Here is a 22,043-nt window from a genome sequence, read left to right as displayed (position 1 = left end):
TGGCCAAGATGTTCAAAATGTTCATAAGTGACAAGCATGGTCAAATAATAATCATGAATAAATGTCAGTTGGCTTTTCATAGCCGATCATTAAGAGTTGAAAAACAACAGGTCTGGGACAGGTGGCGGTTCCATAACCGCAGGCAGAACAGCTGAAACTGGAATAGCAGCAAGGCCAGGTGGACTGGGGACAGCAAGGAGTCACCACGCCCGGTAGTCCTGACGTATGGTCCTAGGGCTCAGGTTCTCAGAGAGAGAGAAAGAAAGAGAGAAGGAGATAATTAGAGAGAGCCAAGATTTTCAAAATGTTCATAAATGACAAGCATGGTCAAATAATAATCAGGAATAAATGTATTGTTGTATTCAGCATTTCACGGTAAGGTCTACACTTGTTGTATTCGGCATTTCACGGTACGGTCTACACCTGTCGTATTCGGAGCATGTGACAAATAGAGTTTGTTTTGATATAGCCCTGACTTTGTGGCTGTGGTAACTAGTGGAAACTGAATGTAACCTAATGGGATACTGTCGCAGATGTGCAGATAATAAGATAAAAACGATAATAGCCTACACTTGATATATATTTTTTAAGGTAGGCTGATATAACTGATATCTGATTATTTTTGACAAGACAAACATAGGAAGCTAGAGGTAGCTAACTAACTCTAAGTAAGCATGAACTCTCTCTCCTCTCCTCCCTTCTTCTACCTCCCTTCTCTCTCCTCTCCTCCCTTCTCTCACCTCCTCCCTCCTCTCCTCCCTTCTCTCTTCTCTTTCCTTCCTTCTCTTTCCTTCCTTCTCTCCTCCCTTCTCTCTCCTCTCCTCCCTTCTCTCACCTCCTCCCTTCTCTCTTCTCTCTCCTCTCCTCCCTTCTCTCACCTCCTCCCTCCTCTCCTCCCTTCTCTCTTCTCTTTCCTTCCTTCTCTTTCCTTCCTTCTCTCCTCCCTTCTCTCTCCTCTCCTCCCTTCTCTCTCCTCCCTTCTCTCTCCTCTCCTCCCTTCTCTCACCTCCTCCCTTCTCTCTTCTCTCTCCTCTCCTCCCTTCTCTCACCTCCTTCCTTCTCTCCTCTCCTCCCTTCTCTCCTCCCTTCTCTCCTCCCTTCTCTCTTCTCTTTCCTTCCTTCTCTTTCCTTCCTTCTCTCCTCCCTTCTCTCTCCTCTCCTCCCTTCTCTCTCCTCCCTTCTCTCTCCTCTCCTCCCTTCTCTCACCTCCTCCCTTCTCTCTTCTCTCTCCTCTCCTCCCTTCTCTCACCTCCTTCCTTCTCTCCTCTCCTCCCTTCTCTCCTCTCTTCTCTCTCCTCCCTTCTCTCTCCTCTCCTCCCTTCTCTCACCTCCTCCCTTCTCTCTTCTCTCTCCTCTCCTCCCTTCTCTCACCTCCTTCCTTCTCTCCTCTCCTCCCTTCTCTCCTCCCTTCTCTCTTCTCTTTCCTTCCTTCTCTTTCCTTCCTTCTCTCCTCCCTTCTCTCTCCTCTCCTCCCTTCTCTCTCCTCCCTTCTCTCTCCTCTCCTCTCCTCCCTTCTCTCTTCTCTCTCACCTCCTTCCTTCTCTCCTCTCCTCCCTTCTCTCCTCTCTTCTCTCTCCTCACTTCTCTTTCCTTCCTTCTCTCTCACCTCCTCCCTTCTCTCTTCTCTTTCCTTCCTTCTCTCTCCTCCCTTCTCTCCTCTCTTCTCTCCTCACTTCTCTTTCCTTCCTTCTCTCTCATCTCCTCCCTTCTCTCTTCTCTTTCCTTCCTTCTCTCTCATCTCCTCTCTTCTCTCTCCTCTCCTCCCTTCTCTCTCTCCTCCCTTTTCTCCTCCCTTCTCTTTTCTCTCTCCTCTCTTCTCTTTCCTCCCTTCTCTCTCCTCTCCTCCCTTCTCTCTCCTCTCCTCCCCCAGACACATTCCCCCTCCTCCACCAGCCCCACCAAGCCTGAGGAGGAGGAGCCTAACTCGGGGGCCGTGACCCAGCAGCTGAATGGCAGCCCTGCAGCCTCCGCTATTGGCCAGCCTCTGGATCTGCCCCCACTGGCCCATCCAATCCCGTGTGCCTTAGCAAGCAGAGACAACCAAACAGAGGAGGCCCCCTGTTGCCTTGACGACTGTCCGTCAGATGGAACGCTAACGAAGGAGGCGTGACGAGGCTTTCCCAGAATGCACCAGGGTGTTCTGACAAAGCTGTCTGTGTTTCACTGCCGTCTGCCCTGCCCCTTGATTTTGTCACGTGGTTTTATTTTATCTTAACGATCAGAGGTTTTTCTCCATGAGTCCGTATGTATGTTCGCCCCTGCCTCCCTAAAGCCCCGCCCCCATGGCCCGTCACTATAGTAACCCCAGCCCACTGTCTCTGATGGTCCCTCCCTAGTGTTAATATTCATACCTGGATCCTTACGGTTAGACTTGAACTACGGTGTTTAGTAGTAGTGTGTTTAGATACACTAACGTCGACACTAACGTCGACACTACCACACACAGTTGGCTAGGTGCCTGGGTTTGGTTGCCATGGTTAGTGTGTAAAGGTTTGGTTGCCGGGTGTGTCGGTTGTTGCCATAGGGACCTCATGGTGAGCTCAGAGTTCTAGGAGTGTTGCACTCTCGACGTGTCAGAGGAGGAATAGCGAAAGAAGAGGTTGAAGAACGAATGAGTGCAGTGTTTGTGTGCTAAATAAGCGCGGTTTACCACCAATAATGATTTATTAGTGTTAGCCGCGCCACTAACCACCCAGGGCGCGGGTTTGCATTGCTCTGACCCTTCAGTAGCATTAGCATGCTAACGTAGCCCACACCTTGAATAACATTAGCACTTGCCCTAATATGTTAGCGTGCTAAGTTAGCCTAGCTCAGCCGTATTTAGAACCCCTGACCACAGATGTAATGTATGTACGCACCTTAACCTGACGCTCCAACGTATGGAAGCTCTTACCCCTATATTAGATTATATTCCCTATGCTCTGATTGTATATCCCAGCGGGGAGCACTTACTAATGTAGGATTCATTGATTTAATATTGATTATTGATGACCAGACCCCCGACAGTTTGTCTGAGAGAGTTCCCTTGCGACCTAGGAAATCACTTTGATCATTGACCTCAAGGTCTATTTTAACATGGCCTTTGTGTTATGTAAACGAGACCTGTTTGAATGTGATCAGAGTAGGGCTGCACAATTCATCCAAATCACAATATTGACATGTGCAATATCCATATCGCAATATTTTGCAACCCCACTCAGCCGCGTGTACGGTCCGTTATTATCGTTGACTCTGTCGTCCCTCTCCTGTTGCGGGCTGCTTCCCACAACGAAGCCCCGCCCCCTGTCACTCAAGCAGCACAGTTCCTGTTCTGTTAGATTCACTAGAAGTTTGCATCCTGATCTGTTGGATCAAATTCAGTCAACACATTGTTCCAAACAAGAATGATGCTGCTTTCCACTTTGCTTCTTAATATAAATCATTATATTTATCTGATTCCAACTGTGTTTTGATCGATCACAAGTCAAATTGTAATATTTGTTAAATAAATAATGTGCCAATATGATGCAGCTCTGGAACGGAGTGATCTTTAGAGGAAGCCGTTTTAAAATCCTCTAGCAGGTCAAAACATTCAGGCGATCAGAGATAAAGGACATCTTTGTATCTGGGCCGTTATTGCATCTATGACAGTACGGGTAGCGCTATTGAGGCTAGCTCCATTTTAAAGTAGTCCATTTTCTTCACAGTTAGCTAATCGCTCCCAGTTTGACATGACTTCAACAGGGTCACCAGGAGGGATCAGCCAATGAAGTTGGGATGCCCACCCAGTTGACTACATTAAAATGGTGGAAGCCCTCAATGGTGCTGCCCAGGCTAATACGGCCTGTTGGCTACTAGAGGCCTCTATCATTCTCTATGGGCCAAGTATGGTGCCATGTCAGGGAACGGCAGGGTCAGAGTGATGTAGCTGCCAAGCTCCTCTTCTGACTGGCACCTTGTCTAAATGAACCCAAGGCTGCATCTCAGATGGCATCCCCTGCGTAGTACACTACTTATTCTGTTCATCAGAAGCAGTGCATATTGGGGGTTAGGTTGCCTTTAGAGACGAGACCTGATGAAGTCCCAAAGCATAGACCCACACCAGCCTTGTCAGCTGGCTGGCCAATCAGGACAGGACTGGTAGCACCGCCTCCCCAACCCCGCCTGGTGATTGGTTAGCAGTTTCCACGGTGATAGCCCAGCATTCTAAGCTCTTTATCTAACAGGAAGCACTTCCCCCAAACCACTTAGCCAATCAGCAGGGGATTTGAGGTGAGAACACTTGAATGTTCTGCTCACAATCTAAAGATCCTAAATAGTTTTACTGTTTAAACTCTTTATGTTGTCATCATTATAGTAGAGGATAAAGTATCCCTTTAATAGGTCTGCTCTGAGACCAATCAGAGTATTGACTTGTTTTAATGTCAGTAGTAGACTACAGGGAGATAGCAGAGAGGAATCAGTTTTAATGTTAGTAGTAGACTACAGGGAGATAGCAGAGAGGAATCAGTTTTAATGTTAGTAGACTACAGAGAGATAGCAGAGAGGAATCAGTTTTAATGTTAGTAGTAGACTACAGAGAGATAGCAGAGAGGAATCAGTTTTAATGTTAGTAGACTACAGAGAGATAGCAGAGAGGAATCAGTTTTAATGTCAGTAGTAGACTACAGAGAGATAGCAGAGAGGATTCCGTTTTAATGTTAGTAGACTACAGAGAGATAGCAGAGAGGAATCAGTTTTAATGTTAGTAGTAGACTACAGAGAGATAGCAGAGAGGAATCCGTTTTAATGTTAGTAGTAGACTACAGGGAGATAGCAGAGAGGAATCCGTTTTAATGTTAGTAGACTACAGAGAGATAGCAGAGAGGAATCAGTTTTAATGTTAGTAGTAGACTACAGGGAGATAGCAGAGAGGAATCCGTTTTAATGTTAGTAGTAGACTACAGAGAGATAGCAGAGAGTAATCCGTTTTAATGTCAGTAGACTACAGAGAGATAGCAGAGAGGAATCAGTTTTAATGTCAGTAGTAGACTACAGGGAGATAGCAGAGAGGAATCCGTTTTAATGTTAGTAGACTACAGAGAGATAGCAGAGAGGAATCCGTTTTAATGTTAGTAGTAGACTACAGGGAGATAGCAGAGAGGAATCCGTTTTAATGTTAGTAGTAGACTACAGAGAGATAGCAGAGAGGAATCCGTTTTAATGTCAGTAGACTACAGAGAGATAGCAGAGAGGAATCAGTTTTAATGTTAGTAGTAGACTACAGAGAGATAGCAGAGAGGAATCCGTTTTAATGTTAGTAGTAGACTACAGAGAGATAGCAGAGAGGAATCCGTTTTAATGTTAGTAGACTACAGAGAGATAGCAGAGAGGAATCAGTTTTAATGTCAGTAGTAGACTACAGAGAGATAGCAGAGAGGAATCCGTTTTAATGTTAGTAGTAGACTACAGAGAGATAGCAGAGAGGAATCCGTTTTAATGTCAGTAGTAGACTACAGGGAGATAGCAGAGAGGAATCCGTTTTAATGTTAGTAGTAGACTACAGGGAGATAGCAGAGAGGAATCCGTTTTAATGTCAGTAGACTACAGAGAGATAGCAGAGAGGAATCCGTTTTAATGTTAGTAGTAGACTACAGGGAGATAGCAGAGAGGAATCCGTTTTAATGTTAGTAGACTACAGGGAGATAGCAGAGAGGAATCAGTTTTAATGTTAGTAGTAGACTACAGAGAGATAGCAGAGAGGAATCTGTTTTAATGTTAGTAGTAGACTACAGAGAGATAGCAGAGAGGAATCCTTTTTAATGTTAGTAGACTACAGGGAGATAGCAGAGAGGAATCCTTTTTAATGTTAGTAGACTACAGAGAGATAGCAGAGAGGAATCCTTTTTAATGTTAGTAAACTACAGAGCGCAGTAGGGTGGATATGTCTGCCTGAGAAGAGAGCAGTACTACTGTACGATCTGTCTGTTGGCCATCTATAGAAATATCTCAACCAATGTCTGTCTGAGCAAGGATATTCCCTACATACTGTTGGTTAGGGCCTAAAGAGCATCCTATTCCCTACATACTGTTGGTTAGGGCCTAAAGAGCATCCTATTCCCTACATACTTTTGGACAGGGCCTAAAGAGCATCCTATTCCCTACATAATGTTGGACAGGGCCTAAAGAGCATCCTATTCCCTACATACTGTTGGACAGGGCCTAAAGAGCATCCTATTCCCTACATAATGTTGGACAGGGCCTAAAGAGCATCCTATTCCCTACATACTGTTGGTTAGTGCCAAAAGAGCATCCTATTCCCTACATACTTTTGGACAGGGCCTAAAGAGCATCCTATTCCCTACATACTTTTGGACAGGGCCTAAAGAGCATCCTATTCCCTACATAATGTTGGACAGGGCCTAAAGAGCATCCTATTCCCTACATACTGTTGGACAGGGCCTAAAGAGCATCCTATTCCCTACATACTGTTGGACAGGGCCTAAAGAGCATCCTATTCCCTACATACTGTTGGACAGGGCCTAAAGAGCATCCTATTCCCTACATACTGTTGGACAGGGCCTAAAGAGCATCCTATTCCCTACATACTGTTGGTTAGGGCCTAAAGAACATCCACTCCACTCCACTGAGACAAAACATACAGGCCTTTTAACTTGTCAACAACATGAATGCCAGGGTTTGATTGATGGTTGATTATTGGTTATTCATAGGACTCTACCTCTACAGGACTGTAGGACAACATTAACACTATTGGACTGAGTTCTACAGGACTGTAGGACAACAGTAACAGTATTGGACTGAGTTCTACAGGACTGTAGGACAACAGTACCACTATTGGACTGAGTTCTACAGGACTGTAGGACAACAGTACCACTATTGGACTGAGTTCTACAGGACTGTAGGACAACAGTAACAGTATTGGACTGAGTTCTGTAGGACAACATTAACACTATTGGACTGAGTTCTACAGGACTGTAGGACAACAGTACCACTATTGGACTGAGTTCTACAGGACTGTAGGACAACAGTAACAGTATTGGACTGAGTTCTACAGGACTGTAGGACAACAGTACCACTATTGGACTGAGTTCTACAGGACTGTAGGACAACAGTACCACTATTGGACTGAGTTCTACAGGACTGTAGGACAACAGTAACAGTATTGGACTGAGTTCTACAGGACTGTAGTTGACACAAACAGAAAGGGTGACAGTCTGTCTGCTAAGTAGTCCAATTACAGCCCAAACTACCGTAGTAGCATTTACATAGCCCCCACAGAACAAGCGTAACATCTGGGACAGCACTTCAACATGCGTTTGGATTTCTGCAGCTCATGACTGTGTTGTGGGACTGTTTTCAAGCAAATAGAGAGTATTGAGATTAATTCCACATCAAGTATTTGGAACAACACTCTTTTAGGGCTATCTAGCAGACAGAGTTGAACCTAGACTGGATGGAGAAGAGCCCCAACTGCTCATATAATACCCAGCATGACTAGACGACTCATACATATACAGTATAATACCTTTCACATGTCATTACTGTAGTACAATAAAACGGACTACTGCAGGTCATGAGTATCGCTCTTCAGCCAGGAGGAGTGGTGGGCCTATTTATGTCACTCCGCTATCTGACAAAATTACACACAAGCCTGTCGACTCGTTCCTAACGATAGTTACTCATATATACACACAAAGTTGTTACCAGCCACCCTCTGTGTGTTTGTGCTAAAGGGATGTTTCTGTTCCTCGTCAGTTACTGTCTGTGGGTGAAACAGAGAGACTTGGTAACTCTCGTCAGTTACTGTCTGTGGTTAAAGCAGAGAGACTTGGTAACTCGTCAGTTACTGTCTGTGGTTAAAGCAGAGAGACTTGGTAACTCTCGTCAGTTACTGTCTGTGGATGAAACAGAGAGACTTGGTAACTCTCGTCAGTTACTGTCTGTGGATAAAGCAGAGAGACTTGGTAACTCTCGTCAGTTACTGTCTGTGGTTAAAGCAGAGAGACTTGGTAACTCGTCAGTTACTGTCTGTGGTTAAAGCAGAGAGACTTGGTAACTCTCGTCAGTTACTGTCTGTGGTTAAAGCAGAGAGACTTGGTAACTCTCGTCAGTTACTGTCTGTGGGTAAAGCAGAGAGACTTGGTAACTCTCGTCAGTTACTGTCTGTGGGTAAAGCAGAGAGACTTGGTAACTCTCGTCAGTTACTGTCTGTGGTTAAAGCAGAGAGACTTGGTAACTCTCGTCAGTTACTGTCTGTGGGTGAAGCAGAGAGACTTGGTAACTCTCGTCAGTTACTGTCTGTGGTTAAAGCAGAGAGACTTGGTAACTCGTCAGTTACTGTCTGTGGTTAAAGCAGAGAGACTTGGTAACTCTCGTCAGTTACTGTCTGTGGTTAAAGCAGAGAGACTTGGTAACTCGTCAGTTACTGTCTGTGGTTAAAGCAGAGAGACTTGGTAACTCTCGTCAGTTACTGTCTGTGGTTAAAGCAGAGAGACTTGGTAACTCGTCAGTTACTGTCTGTGGTTAAAGCAGAGAGACTTGGTAACTCTCGTCAGTTACTGTCTGTGGTTAAAGCAGAGAGACTTGGTAACTCGTCAGTTACTGTCTGTGGTTAAAGCAGAGAGACTTGGTAACTCGTCAGTTACTGTCTGTGGTTAAAGCAGAGAGACTTGGTAACTCGTCAGTTACTGTCTGTGGGTAAAGCAGAGAGACTTGGTAACTCTCTACTGTTGTACCGAGCTGCAGTCTGACACAGCCCTCTCCACATTGTCATACCCTGAGTTAGACACTAGCTTGATAAAGTAAACAACATGATGTCCCATCGTTATCCATGTCTGATTTAGTTTGATTAGAATTTATTGATCAGTGATTTTAATGCTTATCTTAATATCCCTCTGTACACCATGCCCTCTTCTCTTCAACCCATCTCTCTCTCTCTCCTCCCGTCTCTCTCTCTCTCCTCCCGTCTCTCTCTCCTCCCGTCTCTCTCTCCTCCCGTCTCTCTCTCCTCCCGTCTCTCTCTCTCCTCCCGTCTCTCTCTATCCACCCATCTCTCTCTCTATCCACCGATCTCTCTCTCTATCCACCCATCTCTCTCTCTATCCACCCATCTCTCTCTCTCTATCCACCCATCTCTCTCTCTATCCACCCATCTCTCTCTCTATCCACCCATCTCTCTCTCTATCCACCCATCTCTCTCTCTCTCCTCCCTCTCCCCCCCATTTGGTAGTTCTGCTTAAAGCAGCACGTGAGGTAAACACACTGATACACACTTTCACCTACAAACACAATCGAAGAATACCCTACACACCCAGTACATATCTCCAACCACAGTATCAATATACCCAGTACATATCTCCAACCACAGTATCAATATACACATTAAATATCTCCAACCACAGTATCAATATACACATTAAATACCTCCAACCACAGTATCAATATACACATTAAATACCTCCAACCACAGTATCAATATACACATTAAATATCTCCAACCACAGTATCAATATACACATTAAATACCTCCAACCACAGTATCAATATACACATTAAATACCTCCAACCACAGTATCAATATACCAGTACATATCTCCAACCACAGTATCAATATACCAGTACATATCTCCAACCACAGTATCAATATACACATTAAATATCTCCAATCACAGTATCAATATACACATTAAATACCTCCAACCACAGTATCAATATACACATTAAATATCTCCAACCACAGTATCAATATACCCATTAAATACCTCCAACCACAGTATCAATATACACATTAAATACCTCCAACCACAGTATCAATATACACATTAAATACCTCCAACCACAGTATCAATATACCAGTACATATCTCCAACCACAGTATCAATATACCAGTACATATCTCCAACCACAGTATCAATATACACATTAAATATCTCCAACCACAGTATCAATATACCAGTACATATCTCCAACCACAGTATCAATATACACATTAAATATCTCCAACCACAGTATCAATATACACATTAAATATCTCCAACCACAGTATCAATATACCAGTACATATCTCCAACCACAGTATCAATATACCCAGTACATATCTCCAACCACAGTATCAATATACCAGTACATATCTCCAACCACAGTATCAATATACCCATTAAATACCTCCAACCACAGTATCAATATACCAGTACATATCTCCAACCACAGTATCAATATACCCAGTACATATCTCCAACCACAGTATCAATATACCAGTACATATCTCCAACCACAGTATCAATATACACATTAAATATCTCCAACCACAGTATCAATATACCCATTAAATATCTCCAACCACAGTATCAATATACCAGTACATATCTCCAACCACAGTATCAATATACCAGTACATATCTCCAACCACAGTATCAATATACACATTAAATATCTCCAACCACAGTATCAATATACACATTAAATACCTCCAACCACAGTATCAATATACCCAGTACATATCTCCAACCACAGTATCAATATACACATTAAATATCTCCAACCACAGTATCAATATACACATTAAATATCTCCAACCACAGTATCAATATACACATTAAATATCTCCAACCACAGTATCAATATACACATTAAATACCTCCAACCACAGTATCAATATACACATTAAATACCTCCAACCACAGTATCAATATACACATTAAATACCTCCAACCACAGTATCAATATACACATTAAATACCTCCAACCACAGTATCAATATACACATTAAATACCTCCAACCACAGTATCAATATACCAGTACATATCTCCAACCACAGTATCAATATACCAGTACATATCTCTTGCTCACGTCTCTGTGCTCGCTGTTCCCTCTAGGACCGTTTCTATTGGCTGTTTTCTGACCCCGCCCCTAACCACCCCCACTAATATTCTATGTTGTGATGAACTTTTCTTAGTGATTATCAGTTTCTCTGTAAACTAGCCAGAATCTGGAAGGAAAAGAGTCATCAACAAAAAGAAATCAAACTGTTTTATTCAATTGTACTTTAAACTGTGTTGCTTCTTACTCTTTTGAATGTCTCTTCTAATCCTTCTATCAAAGCAGCCGTTAGTTTTGAGAGGCTTTGGCTAACCATAGAGATGTAAACTGAAACCATTTAATATATGATCCTTCTCCATATTTGATATTATGCCATCGATCGTCGTAAAAACCACTTCGCAGTTGTTACTATGTCAGTTAAGTATCGCCCGTCAAAACATTTTAAAACCCTCATCTCTGCACTACGTTCGTATACTCTGTTTCTCGTTCTTTATAAAGAGCTAATGGTCAACTCGTCACGTGAAGATGAACGTTGAACGGGGTTAGAAGTCTCACATTACCACCCCCCCGTTTCCCTGCCATGATGGTATGCCCCAAACCAATGACCTATCAAGAGATTCTATGATGACGTGACAACACGTGTGATTGGTTTACCCCTATAGAGTGGAGTTTTGTGATGTGTAGAGCAGAACTGAATAGTGTAGGACAGTTCTGTGTCCGTACATGGATGAGTAGCTACGCTGACTGAGTGGTCCAGACAAGATGAGCCTGCAGGGAAAAGAGACAATGAGACGTTCCAAATGGCACCCTGTTCCCTATAATAGTGCACTACTTTAAACGTTGTGGTGCAGGAAGGTTTAATTCCTGAGACCCTGAGGTCCTTGTCACCAGCTCTAGAACGGGAATGGGACGCCATTTGGGACGCTGCCAGGGAGACGGCGAGTCAATTCAGGTCACATGATTATTTTATGACATCATCCAGGTATCTAAATCTCTGTCCTAGTAGCATGTACTACATCACCTTCTGAACCAACTAACATGTATACTACAGTACATCATGTATACTACAGTACATCATGTATACTACAGTACATCATGTATACTACAGTACATCATGTACTGTAAACTAGCAGTAATGTGTGTACTACATGTACTGTAAGCCACGCCCCCCTAAACATCAACATCCGTAAAGGATTCATCTTCTTCGTTGTTATGATTATTATCGCTATAATTTGTGTTAGCTAAATGGAAGCAGCAGAATGTTGTTGTGGAGAGAGCTTTTATATTCTTATGGCTGTGGAGGAAGTGATGTCAGAGGACAGGAAGGAAGGAGAGGCGTGATGATGTAAAGATGGTCATGTTTGTTGGGAAACGACATCCAGTGCTGAAATAAAATCTATTCTTTTAGGAAATAAATGAACCTACCGCTGTCAGTGTGTTCTTTTTATCTTTTCTGCCCAGTTAGTAATTGGTTCTTGTTATCTGGGATCCTTGGACCGTCCAACTCTGACGTCACCCAATTGAAGTTGAAATGTTAAATGTTTAGGGTTATTTTGTTGGTCGGTGGAGCACGCAGGCAGGCAGAAGAGAGGAGCTAAGACAGCAGAACAAAACACGACTTTGGGCTTTTTCCCAAGCAGAACATCGGGTGGATTGACCGACATTTCAAAGTCGCCCACCAATTTAAGTCTGGTACTATGGAATGGAGGGGCACTATGCTTGCGACTCTGACTTCACCTGACAGACAGCAGCCCGAACCAGATCAGTGGAACGCTGCTGGAGCCCAGGGAGAGCACTGGCACTGGCGCTGGGAGGATGAGCGGTCGGCGGTGACGGCGCAGCCAACCAGTCAGAGTGTTGAGGATCAACAGACTTCTCCCCATCTTAGCTACTGTTGTATCAATATGTTTTGACCATGACAGTTACAATCTAGTGTTACTCCAAGCAGTTTAGTCATCTCAACATGATCAATTTACACATTATTTATTACAAAATGTAGTTGAGGTTTAGGGTTTAGTGAGTGTTTTGTTCCAAATACAATGCTTTTAGTTTTAGAAATATTTAGGGGTAACTTATTCCTTGCCACCCACTCTGAAACCACTCAGCTCTTTGTTGAGTGTTGCAGTCATTTCAGTCGCTGTGGTAGCTGACGTGTATAGTGTTGAGTCATCCGTATACATAGAAACTCTGGCTTTACTCAAAAGTCATTGCTGTGGTGAGAGAGAGAAGCTCACCAGTATCTCTCAAAGAACTAGAATGAGCTTCACTTTATTATCTCTCTCTCACTGCTCTGATAGACATGAGCCTGCAACTCATTCCCAGCGATGCACTTTGTCATTTATTACCTTATTGTAGAACTTTGGCAAATGTATTTCAATTGATCATGGGTGCTGCAGCACCTCCAGCACCCATGATCAATTGAAATACATTTGCCAAAGTTCTAGAATTACTGCTGTCTGTTCAGAAAGAAATGACATCATTCCAGAAAATACACCAGGCGTAGGCCTACAATTTAACCACAGAGGATCAATACTTAATTTTGTTTGGTTTTTTTAAATAGCCTATCTGTGTATTGTGTGTAGCCCAATCACAAGGCATGCCTACAATCGGGAACGCACGGCAAATCTGACAGTGAACAGCATGCAACCAAAACAGGCCTTTAGCAATATTTCAAATACTATTGCGGGAAAACACAGGTTGGAAAGCAAATGTATCCTGCCAATTGTGTGTCGCCCTATGGGACTCCCAATCACAGACGGATGTGATACAGCCTGGATTCGAACCAGGTACTGTAGTGACACCTCTTGCACTGAGATGCAGTGCCAATCGGCCCTGCCAAGGTGGAAAGGAGGTCCAGGAAAATAGATATCATTATGGAAGCGGCTGAAAGATTTCTCGGCGGAGGACTTGCATGGAGTATTGTCACAAGCTGTACCGCTCTCTCAGGCCCTAGAGCCTGAGAAGGGAGACCTAGAGATTTGAAGGAAGGAATAAGTGGGAGTTTTGGTTATGTCAATGTACTATTTTTATTTGGGTATATTAATTAAGTTAGTTTTCCCTATCACGTATTGATTTTCTATTTTACCTTGTTTTTTCAACCTGTCCAGTTGGTGGCGGCAATAAACCTTTTTGGGTTGTAGTCCGCCATAAAACCCACAGAAGAAGCACAGATAGAACACAGACTTCACCAGGATGTATAAACGTGAAGCATCCGCTTGGCGTTTCCACTCACTACCAAATATGGAAGCCCACTGGCCGGTATTGGGAGAAGATGGAACGACATGGATTTTGGCCGAAATTCTGCACATTTTCTCATCGATTAAACATTTGATTTCAATACAGTTTTCTATTCCCAAAACTAAAATATGTTATGAACAGAGTGGACTAAATTTTGTAGAAGGAGTGCAAAGGCAAATTGAGTTATTGCGCACTTCACTGACTAGGCGTTTCCTACCGAAAATATGCAGATGAGGCTAGAACGCGCCAATAGGATCTCGCTAGTGCGTGCTTGGCTCTGCCCACTAGGACTCGTTTCCAATGGGAAATGAGAGGCTGTGGTCTATCTTGGTTAGTTATATGAATCTTTGGTTTAGTTATAGAAATCTTTGGAAGAAGAAGAAGAAAAAGAGGACGATTGTACGTCATCAACACGCGTCTCGCAAGCGGGAGTTTGAGAAGCGGAAGAAGTTTCTAGCGGTCTTTACGTGAGTGAATAGCTACTTAACGTTACTAGCATTAATACTTTTCTCGGTTTAAATACATTTTAGATTGCTTTTGATACATTATTTTACATGAATGTTGCCCAGTTCGCTTCGGTAGCTAGCTTGCTGGTTTTGGTGTGTCCATCACTAGCTAGCTAGCTAACGTTACGCCATCCAAAACGCTAATATCTAACGTCAGTTGAAAGATGAAGGGACTACACTTGTGGTGTTGATATTGTTCCCCTCCTCCAGTCAGAGCCGCGATGTCTCAGAGAAAGAGAGCATCCAACACACAGAGCTCCCAGAACAAAGGAGTACGGGTAACTAACAGACCTACTTCATCTCTCTATACCTCCATCATCCCCCTCTCTCCAGCATCTATTAAAAAAACATCCCTTTCTGATGATGATGCTGGTGTCTTTGTCTCTGTTAGACCCAGCGTTGGGAGGCGGTGCTAGGTGATGATGAGGATGACCCGTCCTTCACCCAGCCCAGTACGTCGCAGGTACAGAAGGGTCTGGACAGACTGACACCTGCTCAGGTCGACCTGAAGGTAATACACATACATACACACACACACACTCTCTCTCTCTCTCTCTCATATCTATCTCTCTCTTTCCCTAGACAGCTGAGGTTGTCCAGTTCATCTTCATTAAGGACCAGAAAAAGTTCCCCATCCGCAGAGCAGGTAGGAGCTGATGAAACACTACAGTCCCTTACTTGTCGCACTCTCTGTCTGTCTGTCTGTCTGTCTGTCTGTCTGTCTGTCTGTCTGTCTGTCTGTCTGTGTTGCTGAACATAATTACAGCCATTTCTGACTGAAAAGTTCTGCTACCAAAATCACTCATTTGTTTAGGAAAAACAATTCCTCAACCCTTGCTCTCTTTACGTGACAGGTGTATGCATCGCATGCATGTAACCAATAGGGCCTGACCTATAGCATATCATTATCACATAAATCAATTGGTTCTAACATTCTGAACACCGTAACACGTGATAGCAAAATGTATGCAGAGGACGTGACAAACGCCAAACGGGGGAATGTTAGGTTGCTCAGTAGGGGGAGGTAGGATGTGTGGAATAAATGTGACTAAATGTGACTAGTTTAAATGTGACTAAATGTGACTAGTTTAAATGTGACCAGTAAAATACTGGAGATGAAGAAAAAGGTCAGGAGCAGGCGCCGGGTCCGCGTTGCCGTACTGAGGCGCCGGGTCCGCGTTGCCGTACTGAGGCGCCGGGTCCGCGTTGCCGTACTGAGGCGCCGGGTCCGCGTTGCCGTACTGAGGCGCCGGGTCCATGTTAAGTCTACTAATGATAATGACATGGTGGTTGTCTACTAATGATAATGACATGGTGGGTCTATACTAAGTCTACTAATGATAATGACCTGGTGGGTCTATACTAAGTCTACTAATGATAATGACATGGTGGTTCTATACTAAGTCTACTAATGATAATGACATGGTGGTTCTATACTAAGTCTACTAATGATAATGACATGGTGGTTCTATACTAAGTCTACTAATGATAATGACATGGTGGTTGTCTACTAATGATAATGACATGGTGGTTCTATACTAATACCAGAGAGGCTGGTAATGACATGATGGTTCTATACTAATGATAGAGATGCTGATAATGGTGGTTCTATACTAATACCAGAGAGGCTGGTAATGACAGGGTAGTTCTATACTAATACCAGAGAGGCTGGTAATGACATGATGGTTCTATACTAATACCAGAGAGGCTGATAATGACATGATGGTTCTATACTAATACCAGAGAGGCTGGTAATGACATGGTGGTTCTATACTAATACCAGAGAGGCTGATAATGATGGTTCTATACTAATACCAGAGAGGCTGGTAATGACATGGTGGTTCTATACTAATACCAGAGAGGCTGATAATGGTGGTTCTATAATAATACCAGAGAGGCTGATAATGACATGGTGGTTCTATACTAATACCAGAGAGGCTGATAATGGTGGTTCTATACTAATACCAGAGAGGCTGATAATGGAGGTTCTATACTAATACCAGAGAGGCTGATAATGACATGATGGTTCTATACTAATACCAGAGAGGCTGGTAATGACATGGTGGTTCTATACTAATGCCAGAGAGGCTGATAATGATGGTTCTATACTAATACCAGAGAGGCTGATAATGGTGGTTCTATACTAATACCAGAGAGGCTGATAATGACATGATGGTTCTATACTAATACCAGAGAGGCTGATAATGACATGGTGGTTCTATACTAATACCAGAGAGGCTGATAACGGTGGTTCTATACTAATACCAGAGAGGCTGATAATGGTGGTTCTATACTAATACCAGAGAGGCTGGTAATGGTGGTTCTATACTAATACCAGAGAGGCTGATAATGGTGGTTCTATACTAATACCAGAGAGGCTGATAATGACATGGTGGTTCTATACTAATACCAGAGAGGCTGGTAATGGTGGTTCTATACTAATACCAGAGAGGCTGATAATGGTGGTTCTATACTAATACCAGAGAGGCTGATAATGGTGGTTCTATACTAATACCAGAGAGGCTGATAATGACATGGTGGTTCTATACTAATACCAGAGAGGCTGATAATGGTGGTTCTATACTAATACCAGAGAGGCTGGTAATGACATGGTGGTTCTATACTAATTCCAGAGAGGCTGATAATGGTGGTTCTATACTAATACCAGAGAGGCTGATAATGGTGGTTCTATACTAATACCAGAGAGGCTGATAATGGCATGATGGTTCTATACTAATACCAGAGAGGCTGGTAATGGTGGTTCTATACTAATACCAGAGAGGCTGGTAATGGTGGTTCTATACTAATACCAGAGAGGCTGATAATGGTGGTTCTATACTAATACCAGAGAGGCTGATAATGACATGGTGGTTCTATACTAATACCAGAGAGGCTGATAATGACATGATGGTTCTATACTAATACCAGAGAGGCTGATAATGACATGATGGTTCTATACTAATACCAGAGAGGCTGATAATGACATGGTGGTTCTATACTAATACCAGAGAGGCTGGTAATGGTGGTTCTATACTAATACCAGAGAAGCTGATAATGGTGGTTCTATACTAATACCTGAGAGGCTGATAATGGTGGTTCTATACTAATACCAGAGAGGCTAATAATGACATGGTGGTTCTATACTAATACCAGAGAGGCTGGTAATGACATGGTGGTTCTATACTAATACCAGAGAGGCTGATAATGGTGGTTCTATACTAATACCAGAGAGGCCGATAATGGTGGTTCTATACTAATACCAGAGAGGCTGATAATGACATGATGGTTCTATACTTATACCAGAGAGGCTGATAATGGTGGTTCTATACTAATACCAGAGAGGCTGATAATGACATGATGGTTCTATACTAATACCAGAGAGGCTGGTAATGGTGGTTCTATACTAATACCAGAGAGGCTGATAATGGTGGTTCTATACTAATACCAGAGAGGCTGATAATGACATGGTGGTTCTATACTAATACCAGAGAGCCTGATAATGGTGGTTCTATACTAATACCAGAGAGGCTGATAATGGTGGTTCTATACTAATACCAGAGAGGCTGATAATGGTGGTTCTATACTAATACCAGAGAGGCTGATAATGGTGGTTCTATACTAATACCAGAGAGGCTGATAATGGTGGTTCTATACTAATACCAGAGAGGCTGGTAATGGTGGTTCTATACTAATACCAGAGAGGCTGGTAATGGTGGTTCTATACTAATACCAGAGAGGCTGGTAATGACATGGTGGTTCTTTACTAATACCAGAGAGGCTGATAATGACATGGTGGTTCTATACTAATACCAGAGAGGCTGATAATGACATGGTGGTTCTATACTAATACCAGAGAGGCTGGTAATGGTGGTTCTATACTGATACCAGAGAGGCTGGTAATGGTGGATCTATACTAATACCAGAGAGGCTGGTAATGGTGGTTCTATACTAATACCAGAGAGGCTGATAATGGTGGTTCTATACTAATACCAGAGAGGCTGGTAATGGTGGTTCAATACTAATACCAGAGAGGCTGATAATGGTGGTTCTATACTAATACCAGAGAGGCTGGTAATGACATGGTGGTTCTATACTAATACCAGAGAGGCTGGTAATGACATGGTGGTTCTATACTAATACCAGAGAGGCTGATAATGACATGGTGGTTCTATACTAATACCAGAGAGGCTGATAATGACATGGTGGTTCTATACTAATACCAGAGAGGCTGGTAATGACATGGTGGTTCTATACTAATACCAGAGAGGCTGGTAATGGTGGTTCTATACTAATACCAGAGAGGCTGGTAATGACATGGTGGTTCTATACTAATACCAGAGAGGCTGGTAATGGTGGTTCTATACTAATACCAGAGAGGCTGGTAATGGTGGTTCTATACTAATACCAGAGAGGCTGATAATGGTGGTTCTATACTAATACCAGAGAGGCTGATAATGGTGGTTCTATACTAATACCAGAGAGGCTGATAATGGTGGTTCTATACTAATACCAGAGAGGCTGATAATGACATGGTGGTTCTATACTAATACCAGAGAGGCTGGTAATGGTGGTTCTATACTAATACCAGAGAGGCTGATAATGGTGGCTCTATACTAATACCAGAGAGGCTGATAATGGTGGTTCTATACTAATACCAGAGGCTGATAATGACATGGTGGTTCTATACTAATACCAGAGAGGCTGATAATGGTGGTTCTATACTAATACCAGAGACGCTAATAATGGTGGTTCTATACTAATACCAGAGAGGCTGATAATGGTGGTTCTATACTAATACCAGAGAGGCTGATAATGGTGGTTCTATACTAATACCAGAGAGGCTGATAATGGTGGTTCTATACTAATACCAGAGAGGCTGATAATGGAGGTTCTATACTAATACCAGAGAGGCTGATAATGGTGGTTCTATACTAATACCAGAGAGGCTGATAATGGAGGTTCTATACTAATACCAGAGAGGCTGATAATGGTGGTTCTATACTAATACCAGAGAGGCTGATAATGGTGGTTCTATACTAATACCAGAGAGGCTGATAATGGTGGTTCTATACTAATACCAGAGAGGCTGATAATGGTGGTTCTATACTAATACCAGAGAGGCTGGTAATGGTGGTTCTATACTAATACCAGAGAGGCTGGTAAAGACATGGTGGTTCTATACTAATACCAGAGAGGCTGATAATGACATGGTGGTTCTATACTAATACCAGAGAGGCTGGTAATGGTGGTTCTATACTGATACCAGAGAGGCTGGTAATGGTGGATCTATACTAATACCAGAGAGGCTGGTAATGGTGGGTCTATACTAATACCAGAGAGGCTGATAATGGTGGTTCTATACTAATACCAGAGAGGCTGATAATGGAGGTTCTATACTAATACCAGAGAGGCTGGTAATGACATGGTGGTTCTATACTAATACCAGAGAGGCTGATAATGACATGGTGGTTCTATACTAATACCAGAGAGGCTGATAATGACATGGTGGTTCTATACTAATACCAGAGAGGCTGGTAATGGTGGTTCTATACTAATACCAGAGAGGCTGATAATGGTGGTTCTATACTAATACCAGAAAGGCTGATAATGGTGGTTCTATACTAATACCAGAGAGGCTGGTAATGGTGGTTCTATACTAATACCAGAGAGGCTGGTAATGGTGGTTCTATACTAATACCAGAGAGGCTGATAATGGTGGTTCTATACTAATACCAGAGAGGCTGATAATGGTGGTTCTATACTAATACCAGAGAGGCTGATAATGGTGGTTCTATACTAATACCAGAGAGGCTGATAATGGTGGTTCTATACTAATACCAGAGAGGCTGATAATGGTGGTTCTATACTAATACCAGAGAGGCTGATAATGGTGGTTCTATACTAATACCAGAGAGGCTGGAAATGGTGGTTCTATACTAATACCAGAGAGGCTGGTCTAACAACAAAGGTGTAAAGCCTTTACTGCAAAATTGAAAACAGCAGAATTTGTGGAATTGCTAGAGCAACACAGAGACAGTCTTAGTGGTAAATGATCCTAGAGCAACACAGAGACAGTCTTAGTTAAAGTGGTAAATGATCCTAGAGCAACACAGAGACAGTCTTAGTGGTAAATGATCCTAGAGCCAACACAGAGACAGTCTTAGTTAAAGTAGTAAATGATCCTAGAGCAACACAGAGACAGTCTTAGTTAAAGTAGTAAATGATCCTAGAGCAACACAGAGACAGTCTTAGTGGTAAATGATCCTAGAGCCAACACAGAGACAGTCTTAGTTAAAGTGGTAAATGATCCTAGAGCAACACAGAGACAGTCTTAGTGGTAAATGATCCTAGAGCCAACACAGAGACAGTCTTAGTGGTAAATGATCCTAGAGCAACACAGAGACAGTCTTAGTTAAAGTGGTAAATGATCCTAGAGCAACACAGAGACAGTCTTAGTGGTAAATGATCCTAGAGCAACACAGAGACAGTCTTAGTTAAAGTGGTAAATGATCCTAGAGCAACACAGAGACAGTCTTAGTGGTAAATGATCCTAGAGCAACACAGAGACAGTCTTAGTTAGTGGTAAATGATCCTAGAGCAACACAGAGACAGCCTTAGTGGTAAATGATCCTAGAGCCAACACAGAGACAGTCTTAGTTAAAGTGGTAAATGATCCTAGAGCAACACAGAGACAGTCTTAGTTAAAGTGGTAAATGATCCTAGAGCAACACAGAGACAGTCTTAGTGGTAAATGATCCTAGAGCAACACAGAGACAGTCTTAGTTAAAGTGGTAAATGATCCTAGAGCAACACAGAGACAGTCTTAGTTAAAGTAGTAAATGATCCTAGAGCAACACAGAGACAGTCTTAGTGGTAAATGATCCTAGAGCAACACAGAGACAGTCTTAGTTAAAGTAGTAAATGATCCTAGAGCCAACACCGAGACAGTCTTAGTTAAAGTGGTAAATGATCCTAGAGCCAACACAGAGACAGTCTTAGTTAAAGTGGTAAATGATCCTAGAGCCAACACAGAGACAGTCTTAGTTAAAGTAGTAAATGATCCTAGAGCAACACAGAGACAGTCTTAGTGGTAAATGATCCTAGAGCCAACACCGAGACAGTCTTAGTTAAAGTGGTAAATGATCCTAGACAACACCGAGACAGTCTTAGTTAAAGTGGTAAATGATCCTAGAGCCAACACCGAGACAGTCTTAGTTAAAGTGGTAAATGATCCTAGAGCCAACACAGAGACAGTCTTAGTTAAAGTAGTAAATGATCCTAGAGCAACACAGAGACAGTCTTAGTTAAAGTGGTAAATGATCCTAGAGCAACACAGAGACAGCCTTAGTTAAAGTGGTAAATGATCCTAGAGCAACACCGATGCCAAACAGCTCTCTGTCCTTGTACTCTTGGATTTAAGTGCTGCATTCAACACAGTTGACCATGATGTCCTTCTGGACAGACTGGAGAGGTGGGTTGGCCTCTCCGGTCCTAGAGAGGGG

The 22,043-nt window shown here is 42.8% G+C and overlaps 2 protein-coding genes across 2 annotated transcripts in view; both read left to right on the top strand.

The window, feature by feature from the left end:
- Window positions 1-12,218, top strand: part of LOC129861382 (constitutive coactivator of PPAR-gamma-like protein 2) — a 101,094-nt gene extending 88,876 nt beyond the window's left edge. Inside the window, exon 16 of the mRNA XM_055932774.1 lies at window positions 1,871-12,218. Coding sequence (XP_055788749.1) covers window positions 1,871-2,110 — 240 coding nt within the window. The 3' untranslated portion in view covers window positions 2,111-12,218. The remainder of the gene's footprint in view (window positions 1-1,870) is intronic.
- A 2,129-nt stretch (window positions 12,219-14,347) lies between these two features.
- The window catches only part of ndnl2 (necdin-like 2), a 29,363-nt gene continuing 21,667 nt past the window's right edge, over window positions 14,348-22,043 (top strand). The window contains exons 1-4 of the mRNA XM_055932773.1: window positions 14,348-14,502; window positions 14,752-14,819; window positions 14,933-15,052; window positions 15,124-15,187. Of these exons, the coding sequence (XP_055788748.1) occupies window positions 14,763-14,819; window positions 14,933-15,052; window positions 15,124-15,187 (241 nt within the window). The 5' untranslated portion in view covers window positions 14,348-14,502; window positions 14,752-14,762. The remainder of the gene's footprint in view (window positions 14,503-14,751; window positions 14,820-14,932; window positions 15,053-15,123; window positions 15,188-22,043) is intronic.

The sequence above is a fragment of the Salvelinus fontinalis genome, chromosome 8 (assembly GCF_029448725.1).
Source record: "Salvelinus fontinalis isolate EN_2023a chromosome 8, ASM2944872v1, whole genome shotgun sequence".
Taxonomy (NCBI): domain Eukaryota; kingdom Metazoa; phylum Chordata; class Actinopteri; order Salmoniformes; family Salmonidae; genus Salvelinus; species Salvelinus fontinalis.
The sequence above is the reverse complement of the archived record's forward strand: the minus strand, read 5'-3'. Positions and strand labels throughout refer to the sequence as shown.